This window comes from Typha latifolia, chromosome 3 (genome assembly GCF_019914945.1).
Source record: "Typha latifolia isolate L0001 chromosome 3, TyphaL0001v2, whole genome shotgun sequence".
Classification (NCBI taxonomy): domain Eukaryota; kingdom Viridiplantae; phylum Streptophyta; class Magnoliopsida; order Poales; family Typhaceae; genus Typha; species Typha latifolia.
The window spans coordinates 17,041,497-17,062,744 of NC_133088.1; the positions used below are offsets into that span (position 1 = coordinate 17,041,497).

The 21,248-nt window shown below is 40.1% G+C and overlaps 4 protein-coding genes across 5 annotated transcripts; 1 reads left to right on the forward strand and 3 right to left on the reverse strand.

The window, feature by feature from the left end:
- Positions 1–1,636: 1,636 nt before the first annotated feature.
- Positions 1,637–4,205, reverse strand: LOC140784847 (24-methylenesterol C-methyltransferase 2). Of its 2 annotated transcripts, none has more exons than XM_073132437.1 (2): positions 1,810–4,205; positions 1,637–1,676 (listed from the first exon to the last, which is right to left on the reverse strand). In XM_073132437.1, exon 1 carries the CDS (start codon positions 3,970–3,972, stop codon positions 2,863–2,865), a length of 1,110 nt encoding a protein of 369 aa, XP_072988538.1. In that variant the 5' UTR covers positions 3,973–4,205; the 3' UTR covers positions 1,637–1,676; positions 1,810–2,862. The 2 variants fall into 2 exon arrangements, with proteins under 2 accessions (XP_072988538.1, XP_072988537.1); XM_073132436.1 differs by having other exon boundaries at positions 1,764–4,205.
- Positions 4,206–7,978: 3,773 nt separating this feature from the next.
- LOC140784666 (24-methylenesterol C-methyltransferase 2-like) lies at positions 7,979–9,435 on the forward strand. The gene is made up of 2 exons (XM_073132189.1): positions 7,979–8,555; positions 8,653–9,435. Exons 1-2 carry the CDS (start codon positions 8,001–8,003, stop codon positions 9,193–9,195), a joined length of 1,098 nt encoding a protein of 365 aa, XP_072988290.1. The 5' UTR covers positions 7,979–8,000; the 3' UTR covers positions 9,196–9,435.
- Positions 9,436–9,961: 526 nt separating this feature from the next.
- LOC140784333 (uncharacterized) lies at positions 9,962–14,549 on the reverse strand. The gene is made up of 5 exons (XM_073131673.1): positions 14,266–14,549; positions 11,915–12,166; positions 11,688–11,831; positions 10,860–11,600; positions 9,962–10,386 (listed from the first exon to the last, which is right to left on the reverse strand). The coding sequence occupies exons 1-5, from the start codon at positions 14,380–14,382 to the stop codon at positions 10,156–10,158; spliced, it is 1,485 nt and encodes a 494-aa protein (XP_072987774.1). The 5' UTR covers positions 14,383–14,549; the 3' UTR covers positions 9,962–10,155.
- A 1,881-nt stretch (positions 14,550–16,430) lies between these two features.
- On the reverse strand, positions 16,431–20,899 carry LOC140785293 (probable flavin-containing monooxygenase 1). The gene is made up of 6 exons (XM_073133122.1): positions 20,573–20,899; positions 18,927–19,398; positions 17,607–17,844; positions 17,363–17,538; positions 16,931–17,289; positions 16,431–16,861 (listed from the first exon to the last, which is right to left on the reverse strand). The coding sequence occupies exons 2-6, from the start codon at positions 19,374–19,376 to the stop codon at positions 16,507–16,509; spliced, it is 1,578 nt and encodes a 525-aa protein (XP_072989223.1). The 5' UTR covers positions 19,377–19,398; positions 20,573–20,899; the 3' UTR covers positions 16,431–16,506.
- Positions 20,900–21,248: the final 349 nt, after the last annotated feature.

Here is a 21,248-nt window from a genome sequence, read left to right on the forward strand (position 1 = left end):
CAATCGTGTTTGCCGGTGCTCCTCAGTTTGAAACTTTGAATGGCGGCTAATTATTTATTTTTGGGTTAATTTTTATTAACGAAACCTTAGTACTCGTTATCCAAAAATGACGTGGGTCTTGGCAAGTGGAAGTCGGTGAGGATCAATAGTTGGATTAATACAGAAATTAGTGCGGATACGAGATTAATATTGAAGTGTTTATCCGTATATTTGTTCGTTCGTTTCGAAGTGCACACGATAACTTATCCACAGGAAATTATAAATTATTATCATCTTTTACTCTCGGACAACTATTCTATTTTTTCTTTTCTTTTAAAGAATAACCCGTAGGTAGAGATAACTTCATTGAATCTAAGCATTATTACAAACTCAATTCACATAAAAAAAGAAGATATTTTGAAGAGCTCATCTGGTAACATCAAGCTCCGAGGACATACAAGATCTGAATAAAAAATATTCAACACATTCAAACATAAAAGACTAGCTAGCTTAAGCTTCTTTTAAGACAAACTCAGCAGCCACCAAAATCTGTCTAGGGTATAGAGAAAGTCAAACAACAAGCGACGAAAGACTAAGAGGCGGTGGCGAAGTTAAATTTTAGGAGTAGATAAAGTCAACAGAGAGGAGTGACCAGCAAGCAACAGACATAAAGGAGAGGTGGATACAAAAATAGAGAAAAGGAATAAAAAAGGAAAAAGAAAGGGAAAGAGGTTGAGAGGAGGGAGGGAGAAAGGAGGCTATGTCCTAGATGGCTATAGCTGCGGCACCTCGACTATGATGACCTCGATCAAGCAAAAGCAAAACGAGTAAGGGAGGGAGAAAAGAGAAGAAAATGAGGAGGAGAAAGAAAGAGAGAAGGTTGGAGGGAGAAGTAAGAGAGGGAGGAGTATGCCGGCAATGACCGCCGGCGGAAAAAGAACCTCAATAGATGGGCTCTACTAGGGCCGGCAGTAGTCTTCTAAAGTAAGAGTGAAAAGGTCTCTGGAGCGACTAAAATTAATTAGGACCTTATATTTTTCTTTAGCGAAAAAATTTAAAGACAAGCAACAGGAGGAGCATTTCGAAATTAACTAGCTATCTCTAAACCTATTGTTCTTGCTCCGTCGTTAATATGACTACGTCTCCTGCAATATGCCAATTTCATAAAGCCCAGCCTACTCTAAGGGCGAGACCAGACAAATAGGAGAGAATGGATTAGGATATCCGGCCCATTCCATAGTGGGCTAATAATGGGCCTTTTTTGTTAGGTATACGAAATGTGTTTAAAACCAAAGTAATAATAATAATAATAATAATGTGAAGACTAAAAAAAGTAAATAAAAAAAAGTGTGGAAATAGACAGTAGTGTAAATAATCCGAAAAAATAATTGCAAATTTCTAATTCTGCGGGTTTATTTGGAAATTGTTTATCCCATCAATCAGGGTGTGATTTCTTTCCCTCTTTAATTGGAAGAAGAAATAAATGAGAACAATAATGGAGGATGAGCGATCAAACAGCTATCTTAGAAAAAAAAAACATAACGAGTGCTAGCTTGTATATTTTTGTATTGTGCTTTTCCATCTTCTTTCATTCCGTGCTGGCAATAGAACTCATTTATAGGGGGGGGGGGGGGACTGATCACTTGGGCACTAAATGTGAACATAAACGATGCTTCTTTCTACTGAGAGTTATATTTCTGCAAACCACATGGAATACAGGAGTAAATGATTTGCATTGATTTTGGTGACTAGTACTGGCAGGATGTAAAACGTATATATTTAACCTTAAAGACAATTAGATCTTGTAGAGTTTTGATAAGATACAGACACCTGCAGCAGCTCCACTAACTCGAGAAGACCAAATGGAAGGCCAGACAAATGCCAGAGCAGCAGTTGCAGTAGTATCAGCACACCTTATTCGCATCCACACACGCCCAGAACCATTAAAAATATCCTCTGCAAACAAATATTAGGTCCCCCCACGCCTACCCCCCTCCAAAGTCCAAAAAACTCTATATAGCTCCAGATCTATAAAATGAAGCACTTGCATTAAATAACTCAAATAAACCCACAGTGTATCCCCCCCCTCCTAGGAAATTCTTATGGCGTTATGTGATGGTCTCCATAACCACCATCCTCAAATCAGAGTCGTTCGTATCAGTAGCTCTCAGTCAGTCCATCACATGTCTTGCAAGAGGACGGGAAAGGCTCCTGTCACCGTGCCTTTCACGTGCCCCACCGACTCCGCCCCACCCCCCACCCCCTTCCTCCTCCTCGAATCTAATGCGAGCCAAAAGAAAGAGACACGAGGCCAACGAGGCTCCTCTGACACCTCTCCCCCCCCCATCAACTCTTCCCGTGCTCCTCCCCCTTGTGCTCCGATAACTATCCGGTATAAATATATGGAGAATTCTATCCGGCATTTTCTAACCGTCCGATGTGAGACAAATATGTGGGATTAGCAATCTTAAGAATAACCGCGTATTTTGATGCGGTACGCCCGAAGTGCTGGCACGAAGAAAAAAAACTCCTATAGGACGGACAAACAAACCCTCTCGGCGGAAAAGAAAGAGGAACAGACGAATCTCGGGAGATCTGAATCACATAATAAAGGAATTCCAACAAAGAGAGATTTTTTTTTTAAAAACAAACTCTTCCACTTCTTTCCATTAAAACCTTTCTACCACTAATTTCAAAAGAGAGGAACAGAGCATTTAAAACTTGCAAAATAACTAAATACCAGATCGAAATAAAGGTAAACCATAGACAAACAAACAGATGATAGATGATGAGAAAAAAAGGGGAGAAGAGAAACAAATTTAAAACCTAAGAAGATAGATCGACAAACAAACCTCCTCTTCTTTATTACGATCACGATCGGGCTCACGAATCTTGTTGGTTACCGTGCTCCGCGGGTGAGGAGACCGGTTTTCTGCAGAGGATCATGTGCATGGGGGTGAAGATGCCGGTCTCTCCGCCCTTGGTAAGGTGTTGGGCGGTCTCGTAGAGCATCTCGTGGACTTCGACGACTCCTTTGGGCGCGAGTCGGAGTAAGGTGAGGACGGTGACGACCAAGTGGTTCCTCCAGTAGGCGATCCGGCCCATCTTGAGGCGGGTCCACCACGGCCCGGCGGGAGGCAGGGCCAGGTCCTTCTCTTGAACAACCTCGAACCCGACCTTCTTGGCGATGGATCCGATCTCGTCTTGGGCTCGAAGGCCGGGAAGCGCGTCGCCCCGCTCGATCCCGTGGATGGCCTCGACGTGCTCCGGGTCCTCGGCGCGGTAGAGCGGCGTGGTGACCCACTCGTAGGACATGTAGAGGGTGCCGGGCTTGAGGACACGGAAGACCTCGGAGTAGACGTCCTCGAGGCGGGGAGCGTGACACGTGGCCTCGATGGAGTAGGCGCCGTCGAAGGAGGCGTCGGCGAAGGGCATCTGGAGGAAGTTGCCGCAGACGACCTCGCACTGGGAGTCGAGGCCGGCCTTCTTGTTGTGGGCCCGGGCGCGCGCGACCTGGTACTCGTTGATGGTGATGCCGACGACATGAGCCTTGGAGTGGGCTGCGATTGCCCGCATCGGCCCGCCTACGCCGCAGCCCACGTCGAGGATGCGGTGGCTGGGCTTGATCTGGATGAGGTCGGCCACGCGCTCCTCGTGGAGGCGGGTGGCGTCGCGGTGAGACCGGCCCTTGACGGACGGGGAGAAGTGGAACGACTGGCCCCAACCCCACTCGTAGATGTCGGTGACGAGGTTGTAGAAGGTGTCGACGAACGCCGGGACCTTCTCGGCGGAGGAGACCGTCTCCTTGGGCCGGCGGAAGAAGGACCAGTACTGGGTGTACTTGTCCTTCACCTTATCGTGAGTTATAGATCCCATCTTCAGATCCACCGCCCGTTTCCCCTTTACCTCCGCCGCCCCCATCACCCAGACGAACCAGTAAACCAATCCCACGCCGACCACCACCGCCGTCCACGCCATTGTTGTCACCTCCATCGCTGCTTCTCCCACTTTGATCCTTTCCCAGAGATGGAGAGAGGAACAGGAACAGGCTGGACAGGGGGGTTGGGTTGGGGTGGGATCTTAATAAGGGATTTTGTTAGTTCTGATGTCCCTGCGGTTCGTCTATTGTCTCGATCCGACGGCTAGGATTTACAAATGGAAGAAGTTTTCAACCATACGATGAGAGGTGGGTCGAGTAGCACGATGTTCCCTGGGAGTACGATTCATATTTTACCTTTTTGAAAGTAATTTTCGACTTTAAAACCGATAGAAGTCACGAGGCGGGACCCCCAATTGAATCCGGTCCTTATGATCCGTACGCGTGTCTAGCGACTGTTTTCCCTCATATCGAATTCTTCCGCTTCCGCATCACAAATTTGCAAAATCGACCCTGGCATCTGTTTATCTTTTTCTCCTCAAAAAACCAAGGTGCTACATGCAAAATTTGCCGCAGTGAAACGGACAGACACCGGACGAGAGCTTCTAGAACACAAATGTGCGCCGATCCAATCTCACGGTTGTGGTCTCTCGGCGGGTCCCGCGGACGGTTGGAAATTTGCGGGCGAATATCCGAAAGCAGAGGAGGAAAACTCTTTGGCGCAAAATAGCCACCCCCATCCCACCTGGGCCTTTTGACGCTCGGCTCGCCAGATCCGACGTGTATCATCTTCTCTTATGGATTGGATGTATCTTATTCTTAGCGTCGGTAAATGCATGTCACCATCTATGTGCCTCTTCATAACATCTAATTTACTCCCATGCTGCAACATGGCATCCCCATGTCTCTTTAATTTCCTCTCTCTCTCTCTCCCCCCTGCCCTGCATCACGAAAGGTGGCGACATCAGTTCCACCTATCACTCCTCAAAATAATATATATCACATCATGTGCATACATCTCATCCACATACATGCATCCGCAAACGATCGATGGGGATCTAATTATCAGGTCATTAGGTATTAGGTGACACGGGTCAGACTCATTTTCTCAATTGTTTAATATATATATATATATATATATATATATATATATATATATATATATATATATATATATATATATATATACATACATACATACACGCGTCTCATGCGAGTATGTCGTTTAGTTTTAGGTGGGGGGAGTGATGTGTGACGACGGGGGAATGTTGTAATCTACATGCATGCATGGCCCATTGGGGGGGGGGGAGGGGATATGAGATCGATCACGTTAAGTGCACATGAGTTAGAGATTAAAGAGAAGAGTTGGAAGAACAAGGACAAGCATATACCGTCAAGAACAATATGACCAATTTATCGTACGTAGCTTATCACGTTCTTAACTGCCGGGTTATGGATTTGCTTGTCTTAAGCTTTGGCTATTTGCTACAGCCAATGGCCAGATCCGGATAACGTGGTGGGTCAAATGGGCTTTCCGTGAGCCAGATTGGGTCCGATTTGGACTATATTTTATATATATATATATATATATATATATATATATATATACTGGGAGGTAGATAGATCGATCGTGGACCATATCAAGTTGCAGATCACGAAAATTTATCGCATCCAGTTGCGAGAGTATAAATTTGCTTATAATCCTCATCATCATCATCATCAAAGCAGGCCCATTGAAATCCAAATAAATGGCTTTACCAAGGATATGCTCCGACGTATATGTTCCTCTGCTGGTTGATACCCTGTGATAAGCATATTATGAATGAAGTGGTTTAGAATTGAACACTACTTGTTTTTGGAAAAAAGGGCTTTGATGAGTTGGACAATAAATGGTGGAACAGCTCTGCTAAGAGTAATTCGGCTATGGATATTTAGACTTTTAAAATCAAGAAGGTTAGATGAGGGCTAAGAGATTGGAGCAGGAGCAATAATAAGCTGGATAAAGCTCAAAAGATCGAATGGCTTCCGAGCATTAATGAGTTGGATAAGATTGAGGAAGATAGAAACTCAACAGTTGCTGAGATTGAGAATAGTGAGGAGTTGGTCTCAAAGCTTACAAGTTGTATGAAGAACACGAGTTGCTGTGGCTGCAAAGATCTACAGAGAGTAATGGTTATTGTACAAAGATTTAAATATTACATATTTTCATATAATTGCTAATTAAAGAAAGATAAAGAATACTATAAGTTCTCTTTAGATTGTGGTAGAGCAAGTTAGAGACTATTATATTATTAAATATTATATACTAACTTATTATTAGAATCTACTTGGAATTGTTACTAAGTGGAGGCTAAAGATGAAAAACGAGATTTGGGAAAACTTTTAGTTGACTGATGTTGAGGCACAGGAGTTAAATATAACTTTTATAAAGGAGGAAATCTATAATATGGCTCTAAAAGAAATAGCTGAAAATAAAGCACGAGATGACTTTAGTATAAATTTTACCATCATTTTTGAAATTTAATTAAGCATGAGCTACTTGATATTTTCAAGGAATTGTATGAGAGAACTGAATCTCTTCACATATTGAATAGTCTTGATTCCTAAAAAACTGGAAGTCGAGAATACTAGAGTGTTTTTATTAAGGTTGTGTATGGTGATTGAAAAGCTTATGAGAGAATACTGGAGTGTTTTTATTAAGAAGAGATATATTTTAAAAAGCATGATATTTGTACATGAGAAGAGATCAACTGAAATTCTAAAAGATTTGTGACAAAGTAAGATAAGATTAAATTGACCAACATTCTTAAAAGTGAGAGAATTTCCACACTAAGTGAAAACTAGGATTGGATGTTGAGAATTAAGAAGCTAGTGAGGCGAAGGGATTGCCTGATTGGATGCAGGGAGTTAAGGAAGCACGTGATCTTGGACCTACTTACAGTGACACCCAATTGAGCTCTGGATTTGAATGATAAGAGAGTAGGCCAATTCCCACTATGACACTATTAAAGGCTCTCACCTATCTCGCCCAACCATTCCGAACTCGGTCCAATATACTTATCCACAGAAAGAAATGACGAAATATGAGGATATATATATATATATACATCAGTCCCACTCTCCACTGTTATGCATTAATGGGATATCCATGCATCTACACAAAAGAGTGGAAGAAGAAAGTGGAGCTTAATTAGCTGAAAACTATGGTGTTATATATGGTCCTGAGTGTGCTTGTCCACCACTTTCACCTGTTGACTCAGAATTAATTAAGTACGTGATATATATTGTAGATAGACATAGACCCAAGTTATACAATTTGTAGCTCAAATAGAACAGGAATGATCGATGAAGACTAAGACTATGCATTAATTCTATCACCTATCTCGACCAACCGTATATACCTAACTCTATCTTTCCCAATTTATTGAAGCATACGTGTATAGTCTCATAACCGATGCCATTTGGACCTCATGTTCTAGATGTAAAGGTTTATTAACTCAGACTGCGATGTCGGTATGGCAACGGGAGTGCTTGTTCTCGGCTAATTAATCTCCTCAACTAGTACAATAAACAATAATACATGGACTTAGTACAATAAACTTAAATATCAAATAAAATGATGTTATGTCTAACTTATCATGAAAAGAAAATTGCTGACCATTTTAATATTTTATTTGATAGAAGAACTCAATTTATCAACAGTTAATTTTAATAAAAAAATATAATCCGTGTTAATATTTTATTATTAGATTGATGATATGAATACTAAGCTGATAAAAAATAAACTTATTTTAGTATTAAATTTTAGGTGCCGTCAATTTCCATAAACAAAGAGGGTGAAAATATTAAACTTTTCCTTACGATTAAGAAAAACAAAAACAAAAATAGAAGAGGAGAGAGGGAGGGACAAAGATCACCCTGTCGATTTGGTTAAATTAGATCTGAGCATTTAACTTGTAATTATGAAGAAGAAGACAAGGAGCGTGGGCACTAGTACTGATCAAAATCCAACGCTATACTCTCCAATAATTAATGCCTTCAATGGAATTAATACGTACAGAGCTTTAAGGTCTATTTATTTCCTGGTTGCTTCACTACTCCTCTATCTTACTACGTACTACTTACCTTTGCGAATTAAGCAACAATGGAGATGGAGGCAAATGCAACGTTAATGCTATGGACGGCAGTCATACTGACATTTGGTTTCTTATACTGGTTCGTATGCGTAATGGGCGCCGCCGAGGTGAAGGGCAAAGGTGCCCTAGACCTCAAAATGGGATCCATAAACCGTAGCGAAGTCCACAACAAGTACACCCAGTATTGGTCCTTTTTCCGACAACCCAAAGAACTATCCTCCTCGGCGGCCGCCGCCTCAAAAGTACCCTCCATTATTAGCACTTACTACGACCTCATTACCGACATCACCGAGTGGGGCTGGGGTCAGTCCATCCACTTCTCCCCGGCCGTCCAAGGCTGCTCCCACCGCGAGGCCACACGCCTCCACGAGGAGCGCGTCGCCGACCTAATCAGAGCCCGGGGGGGGCACAAGATACTCGACGTCGGCTGCGGCATCGGCGGGCCGATGCGCGCCATCGCTGCCTATTCTGGGGCCCGCGTGATGGGGATCACCATTAACCAGTACCAGGTGTCTCGCGCCCAGTTCCATAATAAGAAGGCCGGGCTGGAGACCCAGTGCGAGGTGCTGTGTCTCAAAATATATAGCATATGTTAGTTAGTAAGTAAGTAATAGCTATTTGCCGACCGTTGTAATCATTTGTAAATTGTAATTCGTGCAGGTAGTGTGCGGCAACTTCCTCGAGATGCCATTCGAGGAAGCGTCCTTCGACAAGGCGTACTCTATCGAGGCCACATGTCACGCGCCGAGGCTCGAGGATGTGTACAGTGAGGTGTTTCGGGTGTTGAAGCCGGGAGGGCTTTTTGTCTCCTACGAGTGGGTCACCACCCCGCTCTACCGCGGAGACGACCATCGACACGTGGAGATCATCCACGGGATCGAGCGCGGCGGGGCGCTGCCGGGTCTTCGGGCCCAGGGGGAGATCGCGGGGATCGCCAGGAAGGTCGGGTTCGAGGTGGTGGAGGAGGAGGATCTGGCGCTGCCGCCGGCCGGGCCATGGTGGGCCCGGCTTAAGATGGGACGTATCGCTTATTGGAGGAACCAAGTCATGTTGTCGGTCCTGACCACCTTGGGGTTGGCCCCGAAGGGAGTCGTCGAGGTGCACGATATGCTTTACGAGACTGCCATCGACCTTACACGTGGCGGGGAGACCGGTATCTTCTCCCCCATGTATATGATCCTCTGCCGGAAGCCGGTGTCTTAAAGAAGAGTTTTAAGGACAACCTTTGAATCACTATAAGGATTAGACTTTAGATTACCTTCAACATGTTCCTTAAAATTATTTTAAAAAAAAACTCATGCACGCCACAGGTACGTGATGTATTTGCTGCAATTCATGTTGTTGCTGTTGTTGTTGTTAGTTTGTTTTTCCTCTCTTTTGAGAATAATAGGACGCTACAATCTATTTTATTCTCAGTGCTCTTTTATGTTTGCCATAAATATCTACACAGTTGTCACGGTTATAAATAAAAAGCGGTATAAAGGATGGATATTTTTTTATCACTTGTTTAAAAAAAAAATTAAAAAAAAAACATCCAAGTTGGTATTGAAGTATGTGCTCAACCAGAGGGCCTGCTCAGATCATGCAGCCCTACTGCAAGTGGCTCGGCCCATATCCACCCATCTAAGCCACTCGCTCAAAGAATCAAAAGAAAGGTACAAGGAATAGTCGATGGAAAGATAATTTTTTATTCACCTATAGGGTCAATGGCATGCCAATTAAATATTACCACACTAATCATACAACCTCACGATTAACAAGAGAAAGAGCACCAAAGTGAAAAATGAGAACTCCCCACCACGGTAAGGAGCAAAAATTTGAGCAACCATCATAAAAGTAGAGGTAAAAAATGAATGCTAAGATCCTGGTTTCTGATCCAATAAATGCAGTTGGTAGATGATATGAATTACTAAACCGGTAGAAAGGCAGAGATTAACACTCAGAAGGTTCCAAATATTCACCAAAGAGATAATAGAAACTACTCATATTTACAATCTTTTCGAAGATCTTTGTGACAACAAGATAGCAAATACATCATCAGATAGGTATATGATATACTAGAGTGCAATAAATCAGCATATGCTAAATTATTGCTGCCAAGAAAAGGAAAACTTATTCATTTGTACAACTTCCTGAAATATTTTTGATAGAGAAGAACATGGCTCAGTTTATTATACAATCACCGGGGCATCCAGAGGAATCTCCGTTGTCATCTGTTAAACCATCTCCTTCAGTAAATTGCAATATAAGATTAGCCAAGTCCGCATTACCAGTCGAATCTTCATTATATTGTCCTGAACTGGTTCGCTGTCTCTGCAGTGCCAGCACCTGCGATATCAAGTCTTCTGGAAACGAGAAGCGGTAAAAGCTGCTCCTTCTCTTATGAGGCTTCAACTGATGTGTGCCATCACCATAGTAATCACAAGATGTTCCATCACCACAGTTGTTGTCGTGATCACCATCAGAGAAATCATTAGTTGCCATCATCACCAGTCATATTTATGCTCATAATAATCAAATGTAAGATTTTAGTACCTTTTCATAAATTGTCCTCTTGTACCAATTAAATCTTTAACATCACAAGTAAAACTTGGTTTAGCATTCGAACTAATGTAGGTTGTTTTAAAAGTGGAAAAATCCCAAATTGATGAAATAGTAGTTAAATTTGGATTTCTTTTTTCCCATTAGAGGACGCAAAGAAACATAACATACATTTTTGCACTCCTATGCATAAAACATAACTTTAACTTCATTAGGAATTATTTTTAATTTTTTAACTCAGTTGAGAAAATGAGATGTTGCAGTTGACATTATGCAAGGATTTGACTAAGAAGCAACTTAAATACAAGAAGGCAAGAAAATATTACCTCATCAATATTTACCGGAGGGGCTCGTTCCTTGGCATTCGGCGTCCAAATTTTAATATCATTCTCAATGCCACTACTTGCAATCATGGTAGCACATGGATGAGGCTCAATGCAATTCACGACATACTTGTCGCCAACCATTACTCGCAAAAGCTTACCATCTCTTTTTCTCCAAATAAATAATCGGCCACAGTCTGATCCACTGGTGACATACTCACAGTTGGGACCAAAGAAATTCACACCCTTTACTGTCTCACAATTACGATGTCCCGTGAAAACCTGGGGTCCAGGCGAAGTGGCATTTTCTTGGGATGGCATTGAATCTGGTTTGGGCCCATCTTCAAAATCAGTATTGATGGAAGAACTTGAGGATCGAGCAAGTGGGTCAGACCCTAGTCCTTGATCCTTGGAGAAGAGGTAGATCTGCTCATCATTATAAGATGTCAGTAACTCACTCTGATCAGAGAATGCTAGGCCTGTTATTCCTACATGTGCATCACCAATAAGATGTGGTGGGCAGAAATAGTTAGTTGGATGACCAGAATCCGTTGATCCATTCCATTTATACTTGCGAATGTCATAAACTCGAGCATATTCATCAGTTCCTGCTATTGCAAAAAGATTGGGATTCCTTGGATCTATTGCAATTGCATTCAGAATAACATTGGGCTGGTAATCGGATCTATCTCGTAAAGATTTGCACATGAATAACTCTGTTACAGATTTTGTTCTCAAATCAAACTGCACGACAGATTGTTTAGTCAGCTTATGAAGGCTAGGGAGAAATTGAGACAATGTACAACAGAAGAGACAGAACAAACAACTCACTTGTTGGACAAGACCATCTTCACCACAGCTATAAAAGATATGAGGGCTTCCGGGCTCAATAGCTAACTTATGAACCCGTCCTTCATGCTGACTTAGCAAAGTAGTCTCCACTCTCCCACCTTCTAGTATATTCGCATGTCTCACCTAGTACCAAAATTTGAAAAAAATATGGTTACAATTTGCCAAAGTGCATAAGGTTGTGAAAAATAGAAAGAAGAAAGATGCACCTCCCCATCAGCAGCACAGGTGACAATAGTACGATCATCTGTGTACGGCATAAATCGTGCTTGGAAAACATTATTCGAGTGGCCTGAATGAAAGGACATTTTGATAAGACCAGCTTCCCAGTTCCACAGTATCACCATCCTGTCATCAGATCCTGATAAAAGAATTTCACCACCTGCATTGAAGCTTACTGTGTTCACACAACCTTTATGCTCATCCAGCTTTCTATGAAGTCCAAGGCGGAGAACCAAGTCCTGTACAGGAACTATTCATAAGAACATGAGTAGAACCAAGAGATATTGAAACAGTCATGATTATAATAACCCAATCACTTCTAAACTTAATTTACTAAAGTTAGTTCAGTGTGATAATACATTCTGCATACATGCTGAACGTCAAAGTATATATTCCAAAATAAGCTACCAAATGTTCATAATGTCAAGCCGAAAAATAAAGAGAGAAACACCAAGGAAAAGTATAACAGAATAAGCCAATAGATCCGATTGCATCTCAAATTCTAAATCTAATTAAATAATGGTGATATCACATAAAAGTTCTTTCATAGATTTTCACTAGCAATCCACCATAATTCAAAGAAGAAAAAAAATACACTTGCCAACCAGACTGAACAACTGGAACTTCAAAAATATAACCTTTTCTTTTTTTTATTAAAAGTCTAGTCTAGACATTTTGGTTCGGGCAGAAAATTCAAAGCATAAGTATCACTTTTGCTTCAGTATCATGGACTAATTATTGAATAAGTGCTGCTGTCCAAGTAATGGCTAGGTAAAAGGGTTACTATTTCATGTAGTCAAATGGAAAAGAATGACTATGTAAAAAGGTCATAAGCTAGAAATAGTCTATACTTTAACTAGTGGCAATTACTTTCCATGGGCAATATATTATATGCTGACAATTGGTTAAATATTACATAAAATTGGATCAAGTAAAAAAAATGCACTGAGTTTCAAAAACTAATGTTTTTCTGAAGTTGCAAAAGTAAAGAGTATATTTGTATTTAGTGGGTACTTTAAAAGTCATATTATTACAGTTCGCAAATGAAGCTAATGAAGTAATATTTGGTTTAGCTAAGGTTTAATGGATCTGGAGAAATTGAACCAGGTAAAATAATTACATTTAGAGCTAACTGCAGTCAATGATAGCAGATTTAACTACCTTTAAAACGAGCTTTACACTATATCTCAGAAACATGCTAAAGACCAAACACCCAGGTAAACATGTATTAAAAGCTTGATCAGTCATGGATTCCTATAACCTAACGCAATTTTCACTCATTGAATAGTTAAGAAATTGAGCGATCATTCTAAGAATTTAGACAATATCCAGAGTAGGTAACGTACTCTTGAGCAAGATTTTAGAATGATAAGCATGTTACAAATGAGATGGATCATTTGATGTCCTTGCAGCAAGACAACTTCCAATGTAATACTCATATATGGAATTTAGAGTGACTGTTCAATAAGCTAATGGATGAGTTTAGAGTTCCAATTGTTCATTCTCAGTAGAATATAATGAAAAGTATGAAGCTTTTGCTATACTTATGAGTAAAGGATAGATTGTAATTGTCATCTGAACTAAACATAAAGGAAATGGCAGATGTGTTAACTATATCATAAATGCAGATGTTTTGTTTGTTACTATATAACAGCTCAAAAATATATGTTGACGAAGTCCGGAAAGAGAGTAATCGAGGAAATTAATGGAAAGAAAAAAAAAGGCGTTAAAGAACGAATAAAATTCTCAGACTATGGCTTTTATTAACAGTAATAGAAACATTGCAGGAAGATTATGTCAGGAAACATGAATACTAGATTTCCATCAACTGCCATATTCCCACGACGAGTGATTAGTCCCTCGAGGAAAGTAAGATATTAGCAATTTGCGCCATGCAAGTTAAATTTTAGCTCGAGAAGTACTGGTAGCCTGTAATTGATCTAAAATTTAATGCAAAACATCGGATTCATTGCTCATAATACACAACTAGCTACCTTAACTTAGTGAGACCAAGATTTTATCGCCAAACTCAAGAATTCCTCTTGAACAATTACTACCAATCTTATACCAGACAAAAGGACATAAGAACAGACATCAACATTACAAACCCGTTTGTTCCTACCTACTCTGACGCGCTAAATTGCACCTCCCAAAGATCTATATAAAAGAAACAGCAATGCGATGAACCAGCTTTAGATCCGAACGGCAGGTTAGAAAACACAAGCATCAACAGTCGCGACAAAACCCCATCGAAGAACCGATCGAGAAAACAAAACGAGAGAGGGAAAGAAGAAGAAATCGAGGCGATTAGGGAGGAAAAGGGAGATAAAAAAAGGACCTCGGAAGCCCCGAGGCGATGGGCGAAGGATCTTGGAGAAATGCTTCCGAGCTCTCGCTTCCATAGCTCCAGGATCCCGGGCCCAAAGTTCCAACATCTCTTGCAGGCCCTATTCATCGCCTTCTACTCGTCTTCCTCCGCTCACCAGCCGCTCGACGAAAACCCTGAGAGAGAGGAACCGCGCTCAGGAAGACGAAAGCACGAGAAGCATCTCTATGATCGGCGATCCTTGGCTACAAATCCTACGAGGAAGGCACCGATGGCAATGATGTGGCTCTTGAAGTCTGACTCGTAACAGAAAAGGAAAGGAAAAAAAAAGGTTAATTACGTTGCCACCCTCCAACTATATCTGATTTTCGCATATATCCTCTAAAAAAGTAAAATGGATAACCGAGTTGACGAAAAATTTATAATGACCAACTATAATCATAATTAATGTATCACAATATTATTAATTTTAGATAAAAGTAAATTAAAATGGTAAATGACTTACTCTGTTCTCTCTCGTCTCCTTACTCTTTTCTCTCTCCGGCCTCCGCTAGTTCTACCTCCGGCATTCGACAACGCGTGAGTGCGGCAGCGGAGCTTGCCGCGGCCTCCCCATTCCATGCGACGCGGCAGCGAGCTCGTCGCAGCCTCTCCTTCCCATGCGGCGCGACAGCGAGCTCGCTGCGGCCTCCCCATCCCATGTGGCGTAGCAGCTCGAGGAAGGAGAGAATATAAAAGGGAAGGAGGGAGGGAGAGAATCAGTGAACGAGAGCGGAGGAAGATGGAATATAATAATAATAATACAATTAAAATTTTATTAGAATATTTTTTATTCTAATTTAATTAATGGGTTGTATAAAAATTACGATGACATTTAGGTCATTTAGAATAAACTGTTGTTGATTCGCCCAATTTTTCTAATGGTACAGTAATGGAAACTCCAACATAAATGTTTAGATGTGACACTGTAACTTAAAAAAGTTTATGGGTACTAGTAAAATTTAGAGAGTTTTCAGTACCAAAGAGTTAATTCTTTATCTATCGGTTTGATAAAAATCTAACGGTTAAGATTTTTAAAGGTATAGTAGGAATGAAAGATATTACCGGTTTAGTAGGTAATTTATTTTAGATATATAATCTTGCACATTATTTTTTGACAATTATATTATCTTAATATTTTATTAAGTAAAAAATATATATATCATTAAGTATATATATATCAAAATAAGGGTATTGATGTCTTTTATAATTAACTTGATGAAAATTTAATTATATTTTATCTCTTTGATTATTTTTTATTATTTACATATATCTCCCATTAGTTGAAAATTAATTTAAATTAAATGTTAATAGATAGAGATAGAGATTTATATTTAAATTAAAGTTTATCTTCAAATAATCAAATTTAAATTATTTAATATTGAATAATATTTCCTATAATTAATGCATAATTATATTTAAGAGATGATATCTTAACAGAAGAAAAAAAACGTGTTGAGCGCTTCTTCTCCATAAAGTTAATTATTTATCAATCAGTTTGATGAAAATCTAATGATTAAATCTTCAAGGGTATAATAAGAAAATTGAGAAGTTAGGCATACGTAATTAAATTTTTTTGACTAATATACTTTTTTTTTCTTACTTGGTGTAGTTTTGGAACCGGTACACGATATAAAAAGTGGAAAAAAAAAGATCGTTTTACAAACTAGCCCCTTATAATATGATTGTTTTGCAAAAGGCCCCCCAAAATTCTAACCAACATGATATTTTTATTGGGGGTAAATTACACAATATCTCCTCAACTATTGCCATTCTTATATCAACCCTTTTATTTATGTTTTATGACTTTCAATTCTCTCACGAGAAATTCACATAACCATTTTATTACTACTTTTATTATCTTTCTTTTCTCGAAAATAAAAGTAAAAAAATGTCTCTAAAGTACTTAAAATTGATCAGGTGACAGTTTCATAATACTTTTTAACAAAAACATTAAAAATATTCTGCATGATTTAAAAGGCCAATAAACTGGATTATATAAAGAAGGGTTCCAAATAATCTAGGTGTAGTTACTCTTATATTTTTCAAATATCTTCAACAACTTGCGCCATTAGACATTTAGTTAACATCAGAGAAAATTTGCAGTAGAGAAGATAGTGTAGGGTGTAATATGCAAATTATATAAAATAGATTCATTTAAGAAATTAAAATTACACTCGTTCTACAGAGGTCCACAAATAAAAACATAATTAATTAGTCATATTTCATCAGGTTTACATAATCCGCAGGCCCATAAGGCAAGAACCACTCAGCTAAGAAACCCTTCTTCCTCCTTGGGTTGCACCCCATGTCTCGGCAAAGCTGATCATTGTACCAGATGTTCACAGTTGCGATACACGATCGCCGATGATACTCGCGAGCGTATCGTTTCATAAATTTCTCCCATTCCATCACATTCTCTTCCATATGCTCTACGCTCGGCAATCGAAAGCCGCCGTCGAGAAGTTGCGCTAACCATTTGGACCTCAATTCTGATACGTATATGTTCGACAGGCTCTCGGAGTAACCAATGATTGCTAACTGTGGAATCCGAGGGTGGATGCATTCCCTGTCAAACAAAACTTATCAACTATAAAAAATTTAACGCATTAAGGAAGTTCTGGATAGGTATATGAACCTATAAAGAGGGACTGTAGTATTTGATGAACCCGCGACTATGTTGCGGAACAAGGAGGATCTGAAGATCTTCCTGAGCTTTCGATCGCCATTGAAACCAGTGGCAAAGATCACCACATCAGTCTCTACAGGTGCAGTCTCACCTTCAAGGACAACTCCATTGTTGCAGAAGCTAAAGGTCTTTGATCTTTTCAGAACAATGCTTCCTTCTTCGACTCTGTCGTAGAACTTCTCTGGCAGCACTGCAATCAAACAGGAAGTAATCCCTTGAAAGAAGCTATGGTCTGGCACCATGCCATACTTTTTTATAGGAGTCGACCACTTGTAGTAGCTCTCTGTGAACTTAGATATCGCCCATCTCTGAGGTTAGACAAGAGAATTAAACATCAAATAGAGAAAGGGATCGAGTTGATTAATTCTGGAAGAAGTTTACCAGCGGCGACAGTACTGTAGCCAATAAGCTAAGCAGAGAGCCTTCACCGGGCTTGTGAAGTAGTAGCTCGGAGAAGCGATTAAGGTAGAGGAAGGGAAGAGGAAGTCCCCAAACTTTGAAGTGGGGTATTAGCCAACGTGCAGTTCTACAAATAATCGTGCATGGATATTTCGGCCCTGCATGCGAGTAAATTAGATCGATAACAAAGAAGATGTCTACGGCTGAAGGTACGTAGATCTCTCACCATTTTCATTAGCACACTCTGATGCAATGTCTATGGCTGATTTCTGAAACCCCACTACTGTGACACGCTTTCTTCTAATCAATTCGATGGCTCGAGCAGTGCCCATGTTAGAGTAGTCCATGGAATGGATCACCACTCCTTGGAACACTTCTGGCCCTTGGCCTTGCGAGAATGTGGGGATGTTGGGAATGCCACTGAACCGTCCTATGCAAAGGATCACGAAATCTACTTGATAGCTCTGGCATTTGGAATCAAGTGATGGATTAAAAGCTAGCCCTTTTAAATCTAGGTATAACTACGTATATACATGAAACAGCACTTGCAAACTGTGAATCAAATCAATAGGTTTTATGAACGATTGGAATTCATGCATGCATGATTCACAGCTAGATCCCCAAGTTCCACCTTACGATCTGATAAATATTACGTCTACTTTTGGTTCAGGAGGGACAATATAGAATTCTGTTAATATATATACCTGGCAGAAATAAGAAAATGTTGCCATATGGAGATTCTGTTCTTATGAACTCTTCACTGTCAGGTCCTTATATACATTTCTAAATAAGGTTCTTTTGTGGTTGGCCTGCAATAATTGGATCTTGACTAGAGATAACCTAGCCAAAATAAGCTGACTTGTGGATATCAACTGTAATTAATTTTTGTAGTAGAGATGAATCTGTAAGAAAGTGATGCTGAAAGCAAAGCAAGGGAGATCCAGGGGCATTCCAAGTATCCTAAGAAGCCTATGGGCATTTGGACTGGAGAAGTGCATGCAGAGGTGTTAAAATGGCACTATATTAGAAAGAATCTGGATGAATGCTAACTTGTGGTGCTTCTGGTTCGAGAAAACATAATAGAACTTTTCAAAAATATATTCCTAAATAGCCTGTCAATCTTTTTCACCATATTAACATTATGTTTGTTTCATTAGCAAGCTCAAGAGGATTAAGCTGCTATATATTTTGCAAGTGTTGGTATACAACAGCTCTAATATGGTGGTTGATGTAGTCAGTTGTTTAAGTATACTAGAATTCAAGAGCCATATTTTTGTTTGTTTTTTTTTTCAAAAATTAAAAATTTGACCAAAGTCAAGGATATATTGGTCGGAATCTATCGTTCGATCTGGTTCTCTATAAGCATTAAATTTTGGCTACCACCAGCTAGCTGTCCCGCATTTATGAGATTAGTTGAACTTTTGGAGATATAAAGAAAAAGAAGCCAGAGAAATAATTCCACTATTTATATATTATGATATATATTGTTGATCTTAAGCATTAATTTTAGGTTAATTAACTGGATATGTAACGCTACTCTACTTACCTCAGTACATGGGCGTTCACCTCGATGCTCAACTGTAAGATGCCACTCCCCTCTCTCAGCGCCGCCAAACGCCTCGCCGTTCCCGCCCCAGAGCTTCCACGTCATCATCTCCTCCTCCACCACCCCGACGTACTCGATCTCCACCACTCTACTGTTAAACTTAATGCAACTTAGGAGATCGAAATGGGTTGCGTACGACCGCAGGTAATCCATCACCTCCCAATGATCCGGGAACTCCTCCTCCACGCACGGCGGCCACGGGAAGTCGGAAAACTGGAAGCTCCAACGCGGCGGTTGGAGCCGCGTGGAGTCGAGCGTGTGGGCCCACACGCCACCGATGCCGGCGTCGGCTTCGAAGACCGTGGGATGTATGCCGACTTCTAGGAGGTGCTTGCAGGTCACGAGGCCACTGACGCCGGCTCCAATGATGGCTACTCTCTTCTTCTCCATTACTCTCTTTTGTTTTACTTATCTATGTGAAAACGAAGCCATATTTATATATCATGGGGTTGAAATAGATCTCACCAAGTGTGTAGAGAATTTATTCAGCTCAAATGACCGTCTTCTTCCGGTGCGTGCATGGGGTTAATTAAATCTCTTTACCCAATTGGAGTACTTAATTTCTTGCATTAATTTTTCTGCTTAAAGGGATGCATAGCATGGGACAGCTGCGTTGCAAGACAAAGGATAAATAATAATAATATTAAAGGATGCTCCTTTGTTGGCATTAAGTGTGGAAGGTTTTGAGTTCTTTTTTTTTGTTTCATATGCTTGTCCTCTCGATATGTTTCGATGTTATTATTCGGTCAATTAAATTGTAGAATTATCTTGGAGTTGCAAGTTAAATATCATATTTTTAGCTGCAAGTACATATTGATTACGGTAGACATGCGCGTTAATTTATGTCCGAGTGAAAGAAAAGGAGGAGATTAATTGAAACGATATAAAGTGGGGATGGAATTAATTATGAGAGGAAGAGGTGGAATAATTGCCGGCATGAGATAAGGGGTGGAGCAGTAAATGAGGGAATCTTTGTCTGACGATATAAAGCCGAGCATCTACGTACTTAAATGCTCTCCAGTGACAGTATTTATTACTTTCATATTTATTTACCTGCTCGCATTTATATGCAGTTACTTCTCGCCAACTACCCTCTCTCTCTCTCTCTCTCTCTCTCTCTCTCTCTCTCTCTCTCTCTCTCTCTCTCTCTCTCTCTCTCTCTCTCTCTCTCTCTCTCTATATATATATATATATATACATATATATACATATATATACATATATATACATATATATATGTTTATATAGTACTATTGAACCATGAATTAGAACAAGTGAAGAATTTGTACAGAGACTTATTTAGAACCAAAAACGTTCCTTTGGTTGGTTCAGAAGAATTTCTCAGGCAGCTCCATGCATGCGAGGTGTTAATAAAGAATAATTCTATACGTACAATGTAATGCTATATTAGATTCGTCTAGCAAAGAACTATATACAATCAGAAATAAAGATGAGGTAGAATATGCAGTATTTGTGACAAAAGAGTTGCTATATATCCATGCGTGAGATGAACTGTGGTTGACTAAAAGCCGAGAAAAAAGAAACTAACCAAAGTACGAGACAGAAAAATCAAATCTAAAATATACCTGGTAGATATAGAAGCCCTTGTGAAAGGTATGAAAGAAGAAGGAGACAGGAGAAGAGTGCCTACCATGAAAGAGTACTAAGATATTGGCGCGGCTCAATCAGACTGTGAAAATCATTATATATCTCACTGATAGTATCTGAGTGAGCCGGACCAACATCATAATAACTATTTCATTCTTATGCATATTTGCCTTCTTTAGAGAGAGAGAGAGCGAGAGAGAGGTGGCATTTCTTGAGTGAGCTTTCTTCTGAATGGTAATATTCTGAAGACATTGAGAGAAGGGAAGATAGAGAGAGCAAGCGAGAGAGAGAGAGAGGTGAAAGTAAGGAATGTCCTCCTTGAATTTAAGGAGCTTGATGTGTGAGATAGCATTTAAAACGCACGGCAACCGATGAGGAAAGACAGGCTGAAGCAGTAATAGTAAACCTCCTCCTAACATTATTCTCTGCCTCTCTCTCTCTCTCTCTCTCTCTCTCTCTCTCTCTCTCTCTCTCTCTCTCTCTCTCTCTCTCTCTCTCTCTATATATATATATATATATGCTGTGCAGTGTAAAGTTAAGTGCTAGAAATTATGGATGTAATGCCATAAATAAAGCCTTTTCTTTTGTTTTTTTTCCCTAAATTCACCAAGAATTATTGATTCATATTTATATATAAGAATCCAAAAGGCCAGT

Excerpts from the sequence above, each read along its gene's own strand:
- LOC140784666 (XM_073132189.1), top strand. The coding sequence starts at position 8,001 with ATGGAGATGGAGGCAAATGCAACGTTAATGCTATGGACGGCAGTCATA. Across the intron at positions 8,556-8,652 it reads GGCTGGAGACCCAGTGCGAG|GTAGTGTGCGGCAACTTCCT; the intron begins GTGCTGTGTCTC and ends TAATTCGTGCAG.
- LOC140784847 (XM_073132437.1), bottom strand. The coding sequence starts at position 3,972 with ATGGAGGTGACAACAATGGCGTGGACGGCGGTGGTGGTCGGCGTGGGA.
- LOC140784333 (XM_073131673.1), bottom strand. The coding sequence starts at position 14,382 with ATGAATAGGGCCTGCAAGAGATGTTGGAACTTTGGGCCCGGGATCCTG. Across the intron at positions 12,167-14,265 it reads ATCGCCTCGGGGCTTCCGAG|GACTTGGTTCTCCGCCTTGG; the intron begins GTCCTTTTTTTA and ends GTTCCTGTACAG. Across the intron at positions 11,601-11,687 it reads AAGATGGTCTTGTCCAACAA|TTTGATTTGAGAACAAAATC; the intron begins GTGAGTTGTTTG and ends TCTGTCGTGCAG.
- LOC140785293 (XM_073133122.1), bottom strand. The coding sequence starts at position 19,376 with ATGGAGAAGAAGAGAGTAGCCATCATTGGAGCCGGCGTCAGTGGCCTC. Across the intron at positions 17,539-17,606 it reads AGAGTGTGCTAATGAAAATG|GGCCGAAATATCCATGCACG; the intron begins GTGAGAGATCTA and ends ACTCGCATGCAG. Across the intron at positions 17,290-17,362 it reads CTACAGTACTGTCGCCGCTG|AGATGGGCGATATCTAAGTT; the intron begins GTAAACTTCTTC and ends GTCTAACCTCAG.